The following is a 15,067-nucleotide window of genomic DNA, read 5'->3' on the forward strand; positions in this document are numbered from 1 at the left end:
GGGGCGGCCCAAGGGGGTGGGAGAGGGTCCGGCCCACGCTGCGCCTGGGATGGGACTGGTCCCACCGGCGCAGGGTAGTAGGAAACTCTCCGCACACTCATCGGACCTGGGCTAGGACTGTGTCTGGGGGCTCCCGGAACTGGGCAGAAAAACCAAAATGGTTCTTTATATCCTCCTTTTTTGTTTTGTTTTGTCAGAGATGGGTGTTCCACTGCAGTTAGAGAAGCTGTATTTGGAGAAGCCTTTAAAGGACCATTTCATAGTTGATGCCAGTCCAAAGATTATAGGTACTTGAATTCAGCAAAATAACCCAAGATAGTCCAATAGTCGATAATTGTAGTGCAAAGACAGCAATATGCAATGTATTAATTATTTTAACTGTCCTGTATTGAAAATGTTTCATTGCCATTTTATCTTTTTTCTTATTTAAATGAATAAAAAAATTAAAAATTTTTTAGGTTCTTGTTTAATTGAATATTGTTTTCCATCTTTGATCTTTGTATGAATGAGTTTTTTGTATAAAATATTTATTTTATTGAGTTTTTTTAATTTGATACATCTCTCCATCATATGACAATTTAGCCATTAAATTTGTAGCTTCATCAACATTAACTGGTTTATTTTCTAGATGTAGTTGATTAATCAGCTATTTCTACCAAGGTTCAAGAGTCAGCGTTCTTGAGATGTGTGCAAGTGCCTTCTGAATGTTTACAAAAGCATTATTCATTCTGTGCACTTTTTCATCATCACAATATTTATCTTCTTAAGCTTAGTGGTAACTGGTTTTGCTTTGTTTTTGGACTTAAAGTTTTTTTGGCTAGTTATGTAAAATACATTTTTGGACTTCTGCCCTCTTAATTTATTCTTGGCCATTGTCTTTGATATCTGTGTGCTGCTGCTCAAGCTCCAGGGAACGCCATGTTTTTTGTATTAAATATGTTTCTGGCAGAGCATTTTTTTTTTAGTATGGGGCATCAAACTCGGGACCTTGTGCTTGCCAGGCAGGTGCTTATGCTGTTGAGCTATATCCCTGGCCCTAAATATATTTCTTGTATAGAGTATATTCTTGAGTTTTTCTTTCTGATCCATTCTGTTGGTATGTCTTTTGACTGGGGAATTGAGACCATTCACATTGAAAGTTATTACTGAAATTATTGATTGATTTCTATCATTGCATTATTTTGTTATTGCCTGTTCCCTGTTTTTCCTTCTGCTTTACTACTCATACTATCTATATTATACTTTTTGGCATTGTGTCTTCATGGTCGCTTTCTAAAGTAATCTTTAGAATTTTTGCAATGCTTGTTTGTGGTTGTGAATTTTTAAAAATGCTTTGTGTCATTTAAAAACCTTATTTCTCCATCAATTTCAAAAGACAGTTTTCTTTATCTATTTGTGTTTTTGTGGACACCCAGGCTGTTTCCAGGATTTGACTATTATCAATTGTTGTGTTATAAACATTGATATGAATGTATTCCTGTAATATGATTTCTGTAGCTCTTTCAAGAAGATTCCTAGGAGAGGAATTTTTGGGTCGAATGAAATTTCTAATTTCAGTTTTTTGAGAAATGTGAACTATAAAAAGTATTTGAGAGTTTTTAGAAAAATGGATACACCTTGAAAATGTTAATTGAAAGACAATAGATACACAAGGTTAAATACTGCATGATATATCTCATTGGAATAAGACTCTATAAATAAAGAGCAAAGTAAAGGTCTGACAAACAGAAACAGGTACATAGATCTTTTTCAAACAGGAAGGGATCCAAGAGACTAAGGGTGAGTAAGGGAGGAAAAGAAGATGTGAAATGATTTAAGATGGGTCATTTACATATAACAAATGCCAATAATGAATGTAAACATTATGTCATAAATATTAACTAATAAAAATATTAAGAACAATAATATAAAAACAGGAAAATGGGAGATAAAGATGGAGGGATAGAGAACAAATTTAAAAAGAACAAGTTAATAAAGAAAAGAAAGATGTCTAAAAAATTCCATTCTGTTTTTAAATGAGTCTTCTCTCCAGCATCTACAGTCTTGAAATGTGAAAGATATGGGGGAGGGATAGTAAATTGCTTCTAAGATCTGCTTTGTTTCCTCACTCATGTTTTTGTGTGTAAATGCTGGATCCTTTCATTTCTTGCTTTCTGAATGTGGGCCACCAGTGGTGTTTGTTGCCTAAGGCTGTAAACACCCCATCAACTCCCATTTTTCCTATCCTTCTGTGTACCTCAATTCAGCTTTCTCTGCCTAGCTCTGTGGCTTACAGGTTTGTGAGATTCAACCCACTCTATTCCACTGCTGCGGCCTCTCTGGCTGTATACCACAGGCTATGGCAAATGTCCAAACCAAGGTGTGCCTTACTTCATGTTGCGGGATGAAGAAAGCAAACATATCTCTGGTCTCTTTGCCTGACATAGAGAGTGTTCAGTCAGACTGCTTGATTTAATAGCCAAACTTCCAGATATAGATACCCTCATGCCCCTTTCCAGATCTTAAACATCCTATCAGATCTGTGTCAGGCTTGCTTCCTCTTTACTGCCTCCTGTAATGGTCTTCCACCCTGTGTTATGGAAGAGTTGACAGCAGAAACACTGGAGTACAATTGTTCTGCAGCTGCTCTGCAGCTCAGTCACACACATTTAACCCCTTGCCTAATGGCTTCTGATTATACTCACTGAGATATGGAAGATGTTGCAGTGGACTTCCTTCCCAACTCCAGTCTGCCTTGCAGAAGCAGTCATTTTTAAGGTAAAATACCATTGCATCTTTGCCATTTATAGTAGCTTTTGGCTTATCTTGGGACCACCAGTGCCAACCTGGTCCACTGTGTCTCCCAGCTGTTGACCCTTTTTGTCTTAATGTGTGCCAGTGGAGGGAGCAAGGGTGAGATTTCCAGACTGCCTATTTCCTTTCTTTCTGCTGTGCTTTGTCTCCCCAGCTTTTCTTCAGTTTCTAATCTTCCCAACATTTCCCTTCCAATTCCTACAGATTCACTTCTTTTGTTCTCTACACCAAATTACCTTTCAGTTTATCTACACTTTTCTGCCCATCTTTATTCTGCTATTTTTTCCCAAAAGCACCTACCTAGAACGGAACTTGTACAAAATATAGTTGTATAATGTTCAAAACTCAATAAACATAAGACAACTCAGTATAAAGATGAACAAAAGATTTGAATTGATATCTCTCCTTTGAATATGTACATGTGGCTAAGAATTACAGAAACAGATGCTCATTTTAATTTATTAGGAACATGTAATAAAATTAAAATTTGATAACATTTCTCATCTACCAAGTATAGCCACAATAATAAAGACAGATGTCTATAAGTGTTGGTGAAGATGTAGAAAAATTGGAACCATCATATATGTTGGTAAGAATATGAAAATGTACACACATTTTGGAAAACAGTTTGGCAGTTCCTCAGCATTTTACCATATTGCCCTATGATTTAGCATTTCTAGTTATATAACCCTGAAATGAAAACATTTATCCATTTACAAATTTGTACATGAACATTTATAAAAGTATTAATTATCATAGCTCAATGTAGAGATATATGTTCATCAAAGGATAAATGGATAAACAAAATATGATATATCCCTATAGCACTATGCTGTTTAGCAATAAATGGAACTGATGGACTGATACATCCCACAACATACATAAACTTTGAAAATCTTATGCTAAGTGAAAGAAACCAGACACAAAATGAAGCAACTTTTTGATACTAATTATAGCAGAAAGCTAAACTATAGAAACAAAATATGACATGGAGTTGCTTGGATATATAGACTATATATGAGCTCAAGATTTCTTTATGGAGTTTATGAAGTGTTTTAAAATTAGTGGTAACAGTTGTAGAACTCTTTAAAGATACTAAAAATCTTTGTATTACCTTTAAAATTAGTGAATACTATGGCATGGTAATATCATGGTATTTTAATTTTATCTTAATAGAGTTATTCATTTAAAACATGAGGCACAACACATGGGTACCACAGGTTCACTGTTGTGCCAGAGGGACACAACAGGTTCACTTCCAAGGGCTGCAGTAGGAAGGAGCTCAACACAACAGCTAGAACCAGGCCAGACATAACTGGATAAATTCAAATTTAATAGATCTGCACCTGAATTGCAGTAGGTGCCAAGGTTATAACTGCACCAAAGCTCTACACCAAAGGGCACAGGTCAGTGCTATACGAAATGACAAAGATAAAGAGCAAAATGCAATCTCAGGCCTTGAGCCCACCCAGAACAAGTGTGGAGGACACTAGCTCAGCTGAAATGAACAAATTAACAGCATCTGAAGGAAAGAAACAACAGCAGAATGGTGTAGAGGAACTCAGAGCAGAATTAATTTCTGAAATAAAGAAAGAAATCTCTGACTTCATTGCATCTGAGGTAAAGAATCGAATACAGAAACACATGGAGGAAACCCAATATGAAAAAACTCTATAGTAAAAGAATTAACAACTGCCTCTACAGAAGACATTGATAAAAAAAATAGAGGAGATTAGAAAAATGACAGATTCTTTGAATGAGAAATACAGGAAAGAAATAGATCGCATGAAGCAGAGTCAAAGAGGAACTTAAAATCTCAATCACGTGTCTGCTAAATCGTTTGAGTGAAAGTGAAGACAGAGTTTCAGATCTTGAAGATGCTGGTGCAGCTAGTGAAAAGGTAAGAAAGGATCTCATAAAAACAAATAGAATGTGGAAAAAAAAATCCATCACCTGCAAGATGGTGCAAAGATGAAAAATATGAGACTAATACGCATCAATGAGAAAGACTGAGTCAATGCAAATGATATAAAAAGAATATGGGCAGAAATAATAGCAGAAAACTTCCCAAATATGAGGAAACAATGTGACATTCAGGTAAGTGAAGTATACAATATGCCAAATAACTTCAACCCAATTAAAAACACACGGACACATATAATAGTCGAGATCCCAGAAATCCAGCACAAGAATAAAATACTGAAAGGTGCTAGAGAAAAGAAGCATATCACATTCAAAGGAAAACCCATCAGAATTATGGCCGACTTCTCTTCACAAACCATGAAGGTAAGAAGAGCATGGAGCAGAGTACTTCAAGTCCTCTATGAAAACAAATTCCAGCCCAGACTACTATACCCTGCAAAACTCTCTTTCAAGTTTGATGGAGAAGAGAAATAGTTCCATGAAAAAGAATAATTAATTTCATGGTGACAAAGCCAACCCTACACAGACTACTGAAAGATATTCTAGAGAGGGACCAAAATGATCAGAACTCCATGAACAAGAAGACAAGTAACCCATTAAATGAGGCAAACAATTAAACACAGGACAAAAAGAGTAAACAATAGCAGGTAAATAACATGGCAATCATATGTCAACACATCCCAGTTATAACTATCAATGTAAATGGACTCAATTCACCAATTAAGAGAAATAGACTGGCACAGTGGATTAGAAAACAAAATCCAACAATATGCTGTATATAAGAAACACATGTAACTCAAAAAAATTCATAGACTGAAAGTCAAAAGATGTAAAACAATACTACATGTCCCAGAACCTCAGAAGAAAGCAGGGTTAACAATCATATTTTCAGACAGTCTCAACTTCAAACCAAGAATGATCAAATGAAATAAAGAAGGCTACTATGTACTGGTTAGGGGAAAAATTCAAGAGGAAGAGTTAACAATCATAAATACTTCTTTACCAAACACGGGAGCACTCAACTATATAAGACACATTTTAATGGACATGAAAAATCTAATATTCAATACTACAATCTTAACAGGAGACCTTAACACCCTCTTATCCAAAAAAATAGGTCAACTTGGCAAAAAATTAGAAAAGAAGCAGCAGAATTGAACCAGAGCTTGGAATAAATGGACGTGGTGGACATATGCAGAGTGTTCCACCCAAACACAGCTGAATACACATTTTTCTCAGCTGCACATGGGTCTTTTTCTAAAATAGACCACATGCTAGTCCATAGGTCATGCTTAAGTATATTTAAGAAAACAAATTATCCCATGCATATTATCTGACCACAGTGCAATGAAACTGGAAATAAATGACAAAAGAAACAAAAAAACCCTAAATACATAGAAATTAAAAAATACCCTCCTCAGCAATCAGTGGGTCACAGATGAAATTAAACAAGAAATTCAACAATATCTACAACTCAATGAAAATTCAAGCACAACTTATTGGAATTTATGAGATGCAATGAAAGCAATTCTCAGAGGGAAATTCATAGCTGTGAACTCATACATTTAGAAAACAGAATGGAAACAAATAAACACCCTAGCGCTGCACCTCCAACAGCTAGAAAAGGAAGAGCAAACCAAACCCAGAACCCTAAGACAGGAAAAAATCATAAACATTAAAGAAGATATTAATTCAATTGAGATGCAAAAAACAGTTCAAAGAATCAAGGGAATCAAAAAGCTGGTTCTTTGAAAAACTAAATAAAATCGATACACCCTTAGCTAACCTCATCAAAAAGAGGAAAGAAAAAATTCAAATACAAGTCATAAAGAATGAAAAGGGTATAATCACCACAGACCCAGTGGAAATTCAGATTATCAATAGCTACTTGAAGAATCTTTACTCTCACAGAAAAGAAGACACAGAAGAAATGGACAGATTCCTAAAAAGGTACAAATTACAAAAACTGAATCAAGAAGATATAACATCTCTACTTAAGTTTGCAGACCAAAATTAGAGAAAAAGGAGGGCTGCAAGGAAAGCCCACATTTTGGCCCTAGCCTTCCAAGGTCAATTAAGACTCAGGACATATAAGAACTTGTACTGTAACGTCATGTAACTCTGTAATGTCCCAAATTTTCTGATCAAGGAGATTATGGGGCCAAACAGGAAAGTGATTGATGATGTAGAGTGTGCCTAAGGAGAGTCACATGGAGAGAAAACATTCTTTCAGGCTTTCACAGAGAACAAATTGGTCAAGCAATGGCCGTGACTCATCCACATGGCTGACACTGACAAAGAATCTACAAACTGAGGTACAGGGTCTCAGGACAAATCCTGAGGGGATTTCACTGACCGTATCAGATCCATAAGCTATAATTCTTGTTGCATATGTTTTGCTTTATTTTGGTCTTAGCCATCCAGCAGAAAAGTATAAAAATGAAATATAAGAAGTAAAGCCATGTTGTTATGTTAAGCTGTAGGGGACTCAGGTCAACAACTTCTGACATTGCCAGTGAAGTGGAAAACCCAATACTATTATGGACTACTGAACTATTTTGGAATATTTTGCTGAGTTCACACACCTGTAATATTTAAATGATGGAACTGAACAAAAAAGGTGATATAGGTGAATGTCAATTTTGTATCTGTGTATTCAAAATGGCTAGGATAGATATATAGCTACAGTCTCTTAATTCAATGAATAGAATGATTTGTTCTAGTAGTGTTTGTAAATAGGATATCATGTCTGCATCATGTACAACAAATAACCACTAGGAAGACACTATGCAATGCGTTAATTATTGGAACTGTCTTACCAATTTGATTTGAGACTATCTCATTGCTATTTTGTTTCTCAATAAATATCATGGAAAAAATTAAGACACCATTTTATCCAGACCACAAAATAGGCAATCAGGAGATCATATTTTTTCGTGCTGTTATAGAAAGTTTCTCTATTGAAATTAATTTTGTACAAGAAGTCTTTACTTTTGCACATTGCCTAGCTCCAAAAGACAGTATTTAGTAACAGAAATAATATTCTGAAATAAACAAATGAATAATTTTAATAAAAGAAAACAACATGGTATTTTTATACAATGGAGTATTACTCAGCTATAAAGAATGATAAAGTTGAAGCATTTATATTGAAGTGGATGCCACTTGAAGATATACTCATAAGTGAAATAAACTAGACCCACATGTGTAAATATCGTATAGTCTCCCTAATATAAGAACTGAAAAGAAGAAATACAAATAGAAAGTTATAGCACAGTTAAAAGGAAAACTAGATCTTGAGTATTGGACAAGCAGGAGAGTACAAGGAGAATAGCTGGGAAATAGGACCAGAACAAAGTCATACATCCATTTGCACAAGATGGACAAGGCAGTTGTCATGAGAAACATCAGCTGTTTTTTGAAACTAGCAGTTAATTGGTAGGATTCTCACCCTGTCCAACTATACATGCTGATACCTGTGAACCAAGCAACTGCACTGAAGTTAACAATGTATAATAGAAGGATCATGCTTGGAATACCTGTCATTCTGTTCTTCTAAATATGTACTTCTTGTCATTACACTCCAATTATTACCGTACTTTCTCACAAGTAAAAGGTTTTTTTTAAAAATGGGTAATAAATGAAAAAAAGACACAAGAAAAAGAAAAAAAAATGTCACAGCACTGTCCTGCCACAGTGCTGTATATGGTTAGATTTCTAAATTTCTATGTAAAAATATGTAATTGTTTATTCACATTCTTTAAATGTTTTTCATTTTTTTTAATTTTTATCTCCATATTTTGTAGGGACTTGATGGAAAATACCTGTTCCATGTTATGCCTAAAATGTTTGATATTCAGACAGATAGTGAAGTTAAACCCAACTGCATAAGATATAGGCTAATAAGCTTCTCTTCTGGAGGGTTAACAACCTAAGTTTGCAGACCAATAATTAAAAAATAAAAGTGCTGCAAGGACAGCCAATAATTTGACCCTAGCCTTTCAAGGTCAGTGAAGACAGGACATAGGGGAACCTATACTGTAACATCATGTAACTCAGTTGTGTCCCAAGTTTTCTGATCAAGGAGATTATGGGGCCACAGAGCAATGTGATTGATGACTTAAGAGTGTACCTAAGGAGAGTCACATGGAGAGAAAACATTCTCTCAGGCTTTCACAGAAAGCAAATTGATCATGCAATGGTCATGACTCATCTACATTGCTGACATTGACAAAGGATCTGCAAAGTGCGGTACAGGTTTACAGGATAAATCCTAAGGGTACTTGACTGACGTTATCAGATACAAAAGTTACATTTCTTGTTATACAGGTCTTTCTTTATCTTGGTCTTAACCATCCAGCAGAAAAGTATAAAAACTAGGTAGATAAAGTAAAGCCATATTAATATGCTGAGCTGTGAAAGGCTCAAGTCAACAACTTCTGTGGATAACCCACTGCTATTGTGGACTTCTAGACTGTGTTGGATTGTTTTGCTGAATTCACACACCTATAGTATTTAGATGAAATGGAATACACATTTCTGACAGGACTAAACAAAAAAGGTGATACAAAGGAAAGACTATTTGTATCTGTATATGCAGAATAATTGGGATAGATATACAGCTACTTTTGCTGAATTCAATAAGAAAGATTTGTATTAATAGTGTTTGGACAGGATATTCTGTCTGCATCTTGTACTATGGATAACCACTAAGAAGATAACAATGTACAGTGTATTAATTATTGAAACTGTCCTATTAATCAGTTTTGAAACTGTCTCATTGACATTTGTTTCTCAATAAAATAAAATGAAAAAAGGAAAAAGAAACATTTTTTAAAAATGAAGCTGATTATGTACTGCCAGCACTCTGTGAGGCTGAGACAAGAAGATCACGAGTTTGAACTCAGCTTGGACTGACCTTAGTGCCTTACGTCAGTAAGAAGGCACTGGATTCAATCCCTAACACTGAAGAAAATATTACTATTTTCCTACATGCTATATATTGGCAGAAGACTTCAGTTTATCTATCTAACTATCTATCTGTCTATCTATCTATCTATCTATCTATCTATCTATCTATCCATCTATCTATAATATCTCTTTATTAGTGTATGACATAAGAAATACATTCATTGCATGGATTAGGTACAAGTATATATCTCATCTTAATCCCCTCTACTTTCCTTTCCCCTCTTCTCCCTCCATCCTTCCCTCATCACCAGATCCCTTACCATCTCCACAAAGTCTGTCTCCTTGTTTCCTATCATTTGTGTTTTATTTTGCTTTAAAAACTATTTATGTTTTGTGTTTCTCATACAAGAGAAACCATATGATAGTTGACCTTGCTCTGATTTATTGCATTTAGCATTTAGATCTCAGGGTGCATCTATCTTTGTACCAATGATTCATATTTATCCTTCTTTTTGGCTGAATTGTACCCCATTATGTGTAGTAGTAGTAGTAGTAGTAGTAGTAATAATAATACTAATAATGAAGTAATCCCTTGTGTATAATAGTACATAACTAAATAATAGCCCATTATGTTATATGTATAACATTTTCTCTATCTGTTCAACTGTTTGGTAGACATATCGGCTGTTTCCAAGATTTTTCTTAATGAATTTTGTGTCCTCAAATGACAAAAGAAGGGAAGGAAAGAGAGAAAGAAAGAGTGAGGGAGAAAAGGAGAGAGCAAGAGAGAGACTTGCTCATATAGTTTTATTTCTGCAATTGGTATTTCAAGAATAAAACTGTTTATGTGTAAATCTGCTGATATGCTGTTCTCTGTCTAGTATTGTCACATATATGATCATGTTTCTTATTTGGACTATGCTCCAGAAATGTACTTATATATATAAAGATGGGAGCTGGGAGGTTTTTGTTAGACTCTTCTGTTACTTGGGAGGGTGGGCTTCCCACAAGTTTACCACTTGCTGCCTTTACCCATGAAATGCTTTTGCTTCATTTTAGTGCTTTCATTTCCTTGGCTAATTGGAAGAGTCTGCACCTTGAAGTTATGCTCAGAGCATAGCAGATACATCCAGAGCAATCTAAGAGTGTGGACTGCAAACAGGCCTTGAGTTGGAGCTGTTCTGTATGCCTGGAATGCTCCCCTTACTTCGACAAGTCTTTGGGTAACTTCTATACAATTGTGCTAGCTGAAAACACATCCATATCTTTAGTAGCTGTGTTCTTTGGCCTTTCATGAACATGGCTCTGAGTCACCACCCTGGATTACTCCCCTGTCTGGACTTCTCCAAAAACAATTTTTCCAAGTTGCTGTGAACTTTCATTTTCTTTTCACTCTCTGTTATTACTTAACTTGAGTACTGAGAAAGTAGCTGCAGTCCAGGAACATACTTTAAAGGGGACATAGAGAGAGAGATCTAACCTCAGCTCTAAACTCATTCCAAATCTTTTTATTGTTGTTTTTTGATTGTTTCTGCTTCTTTTTAATGAAGCAATTCTGTAGGGTTTGATTGCAAATTGTAATATGAATTAAGGAATATGAAATGTGTTTACCTCCCAGCCATCTGGCCTAGATTGGGTCAGGGAGCCTTAAAGCTGCCAGCTTAAAAACAGACAAATGAGAAAGTCCCAAAGAATAAAAACCAAAAAGTAAAAAAACAAAACAAAACTTGTTACTAGTTCTCAGGCCTAAGAAACATATGCAGTGTTTAAGGGCTATGAGACTAGATACTACAAAGCCTGCAATCCCAGCTTTAAGCAAAACTGGAGTTGATTTGTAGTGAGTTTTCTGGAATAGCACTTTCTGGGCTTGGCCTCCATTTGCTCATCTCCCCTGACTTATACCTAGTAGTACTTTCCAAACCTGGTCTCCCTGAAGCCAATCAGTGCCAAATGTTCTGCCCATGTGGCTACCACAGTGCTCTTTCCAAAGTGGAGATCTAACCTGAGGATTTCCCCTGTTCTACTCTGTCTTCTCCAGGAGAAGACCAGTATCTCTTAATACATGGGTCCCTTGATTATTTGGTCTCAGCTGATCTAACCTCATGTTTTATCACCTGTCCTCAACCTTAGGCAAACCTACAAAAGCTGTCATTTTCCTGAATATTTTTTTCCTTCTCACATCATTGCTGGTCCGTCTTTGATTCTATTGGCCAGAAATGAATGTCCTTTCCCTCCATTCCTTCTTCAAGATAGTCCTCACACACGCTATAAGATCAGGAACCTCTATAACCATAGCCTTGTTTGGCATGGATTTTCAACTGCCTCCTTTTCAGAGGTCACTGAGCATACTCAGAGAAGTAGAGTGGTACAATAGGAAGAACCTGGATGATAGAGTCAGACTGGCTATGTGATAATGGGCAGTAGTGACTGTGTGATAATGACTTAGTATCTCATTTTCTTCATCTATAAAATAGGACACTGTACACAGGACAAAATAGTTGATATTGATAAATATCAAGCACATTACTTGCTACATGATAGGAACTATGACAATACTACATGTTTAACAGTAATAGAAAAAAATTCATTCAGCCTCAGTTGGGACTTAAAGGAGAAATTTATCAGCAAGAAAACAAGTGGGTGGTGTTTTCTGAAACCTATTTACCTAATTGTCTTTTGAGAGTTCACTTGCCTTTGTCTAAAGGGTGTTCTGCAAGTGTCTTGCTTTCTTGAGAATAGCCATCAGCTGCATTTGCATTTATATCTCTTAGAAATGTGTGTGACCAGTCATGGGAAGAGACAGATGAAATTTTTGTAGTTCTTTCCTGTCTTCCTTATTCCCAAATTATGTCCCCAAGACTCAAAGATATGGTCTATAAATCATTCATATTTTGGCTTTCTTTATTCCTGCAAACTGTAACCATTTTTCCTGTCTTTTAAAATAATTAATTTTGCAACTAATATTTCAGAAATGACATTGTGCATGGGTAAGAATCTTGTATTCTCATATTGTGATGGGCCTACACAGGACCTGGTTTCTTGTCTGGACTCTATCTCAGGGATAATGACACAGTATCAAAGTCATACCTCTTGGATCTAGAGTACTATTTGTTTTCAAAAATTAAGGGGAAATTTTCCTTGCTTTATTTCCTGCTGGAATATAAAATAACTATGTGCTGATGCTGCATTTTGACAGGAGTAAGTTATCCTTAGCATCCCTGGATGAATGTTGCATGGATGCACAGGTGTACACATGCATGCCACAGCCACCAGTGTCTGTATTCCAGGTCCTATGTTGTGAACTAAGAATTGCAGACATTCTGATGCCAGAGTTACTCTGTGATGGCTCAAGCCATTCATTATCAACATGTCAGTAAGTGTTCCCTTTGTGCTCTACCTTGCGCTAGACAAGGAGAAGAAAAGGACAAGCCAAGGAACTTCAGGTCATAAAAGGGGTAATCAGACCACAATAGGAAAGACTAAATCTCTAATGTGATAATACAGGTAGTTAATTTTAAAGAAGTGGTAGAGGTTATGGCACTAGAGTAGCCATGGACATTTTCTTATAGGAAATGAAGAGACCTGAGCAAGACCTTGAGAGATGGTATTGGTGACTCTGAGTTATTTATATATTCCAAGTGTTCTTAAAAATCCTTGTCTTTTGAATATTATAGATGTGTAAATTCAGCATAATATTCTAAAAGAGTCCAGTAGCCCATAATAGCATTGGGTCTTCTGTTTAACTGGCAAGGTCAGAAATTATTGACCTGAGTCCCCCACAGCTCAACATAACAGCATAGCTTTACTTCCTATATTTCGTCTTCATACTTTTCTACTGGATGGTTAAGACCAAGGTAGAGAAGGACCTATGCAACAAGAGTTGTAGCTTTTGGTTCTGAGAAGATCAGTGAAATCCCCTCAGGATTTTATCCTGAGATCCTGTACCTCAGATTGTAGAACCTTTGTTAGTGTCAAGTCTGCATCTTGTACAGCAATTAACCACTAAGAAGAATATATGCAGTGTGTTAGTTATTGAAACTGTCCTACCGAATTGATTTGAAGCTGTCTCATTGCTATCTGTTTATCAACAAAATTATGAAAAAAATCCTCGTCTCGGAAAATATGCCTAAGCATTCTCTTAGAAACAACCACAGCCCAACATGTCATGTTATGCTGAGAGCTGAGTCTGACCTCAGGCTCTGTTTCCAGGTGGCCTCCCTGGAAACTTCCTCTTACAATGGGTCCTTGTGCTCACCTTTTGAGGAGGCTGTCCTGAGCAGGAGAACCACGTGGCATCTGTGCATGTGTTCTATGTGGACTACACCCTCCTCTTTCCCCCAACCTTTCCTTCTTGGGTTGTTGTGCTTTCCCCTTACTTTGCTACATTTCTATAGTTATGTTGATTTTAATTCAATGATTCATGTTTAGGGGTAAAAGAAAAATAAAATTTGTTTCAACTCCTCCTACAAATAAAAACAATAAATGAAGAAAAAAAAGAAACAACCATAGAACGAATATTACTTTGCAGGAGGTGGGGACCAGAATGATCTGAAATTGTGTGTGAAAGAAGCCATATGAAAAGTTGAAAGGATTGTAGGACCAAGAGGCAGAAGGTGGTTAGTCCTAATGATCCTGCTCACTTATTGTGAGCTTTTTAGGCGAGTTTCTTCTTTCTGAACCTCTTTTCACATCCATACAGTGAAGCTATGTAGTATCAGTCCTGCCAACTTCCTAGGACTATTGTTAGAAGAAAACAATAAGATAATTGTGTGGCTTTTCCTGGAAAGGTACAGAGGGCTATTCAAAATATAAGTTGGGATTATGGAGGCAGGTGTTTATACTATAGCCACTCTCCTGCAGCTTGGAGTAGAATGATTTCAGTATGTGAATGAATTTTTCTTGGCAGGCTTATCGACAAGACAGCTTACAGCCTGACAGCTACTAGCAGAGTATGCATACTGAAGCGGGATCTGTCACAAAAGCACACACAGGTGTATGTGCATGCTTGGGTGCAAATTTGAAGCAGATTCAGAGGTTGGAGCCATAATTGCAAAAAGGCTGGAAAACTCTTAAGAACAAAAGTGATTTGGAGATATAAGGATTTGTACAAGCGTGTTTGAATGTGCTTGTAGAAATGCATTCCCTATTGTTACTTTAGTGATTCAGGCTTTTTTTCATTTTCCTTAGTGTAGTACAAAGACTTCTTGCTTGTTTCCCTGACTTTATATTGCTGCAATCTAGTCCATCTGGCACACTTCTGCTAGATTTCCCTTTCAACTATATTTGGAATTTCTAGATTCCTGGATATACACAAGGAAACAGTTATGCTTATTCACATGACATTGAAGTAGGGCTATATCCAATTGGGATGCCCTGATATAGCAGTTAAAATTATTTGATAACTTCTGTCATACTTTAATGCCAATTAATTTTCTGAGCC

At 36.2% G+C, this 15,067-nt stretch overlaps 2 protein-coding genes across 2 annotated transcripts in view; one reads left to right on the forward strand and one right to left on the reverse strand.

Annotated features, from left to right (window-relative positions):
* The window catches only part of Shroom4 (shroom family member 4), a 346,076-nt gene that overhangs the window by 201,861 nt on the left and 129,148 nt on the right, over nt 1–15,067 (forward strand). The gene's annotated exons all lie outside the window — the stretch shown is intronic.
* Nucleotides 533–873, reverse strand: LOC105741007 (uncharacterized protein C8orf59 homolog). Its single transcript, XM_012512708.1, has 2 exons — nt 751–873; nt 533–646 (listed from the first exon to the last, which is right to left on the reverse strand). The coding sequence occupies exons 1-2, from the start codon at nt 871–873 to the stop codon at nt 533–535; spliced, it is 237 nt and encodes a 78-aa protein (XP_012368162.1).

Source organism: Octodon degus, unplaced genomic scaffold (genome assembly GCF_000260255.1).
Source record: "Octodon degus isolate 3935 unplaced genomic scaffold, OctDeg1.0 scaffold00263, whole genome shotgun sequence".
NCBI classification, from domain to species: Eukaryota; Metazoa; Chordata; class Mammalia; order Rodentia; family Octodontidae; genus Octodon; species Octodon degus.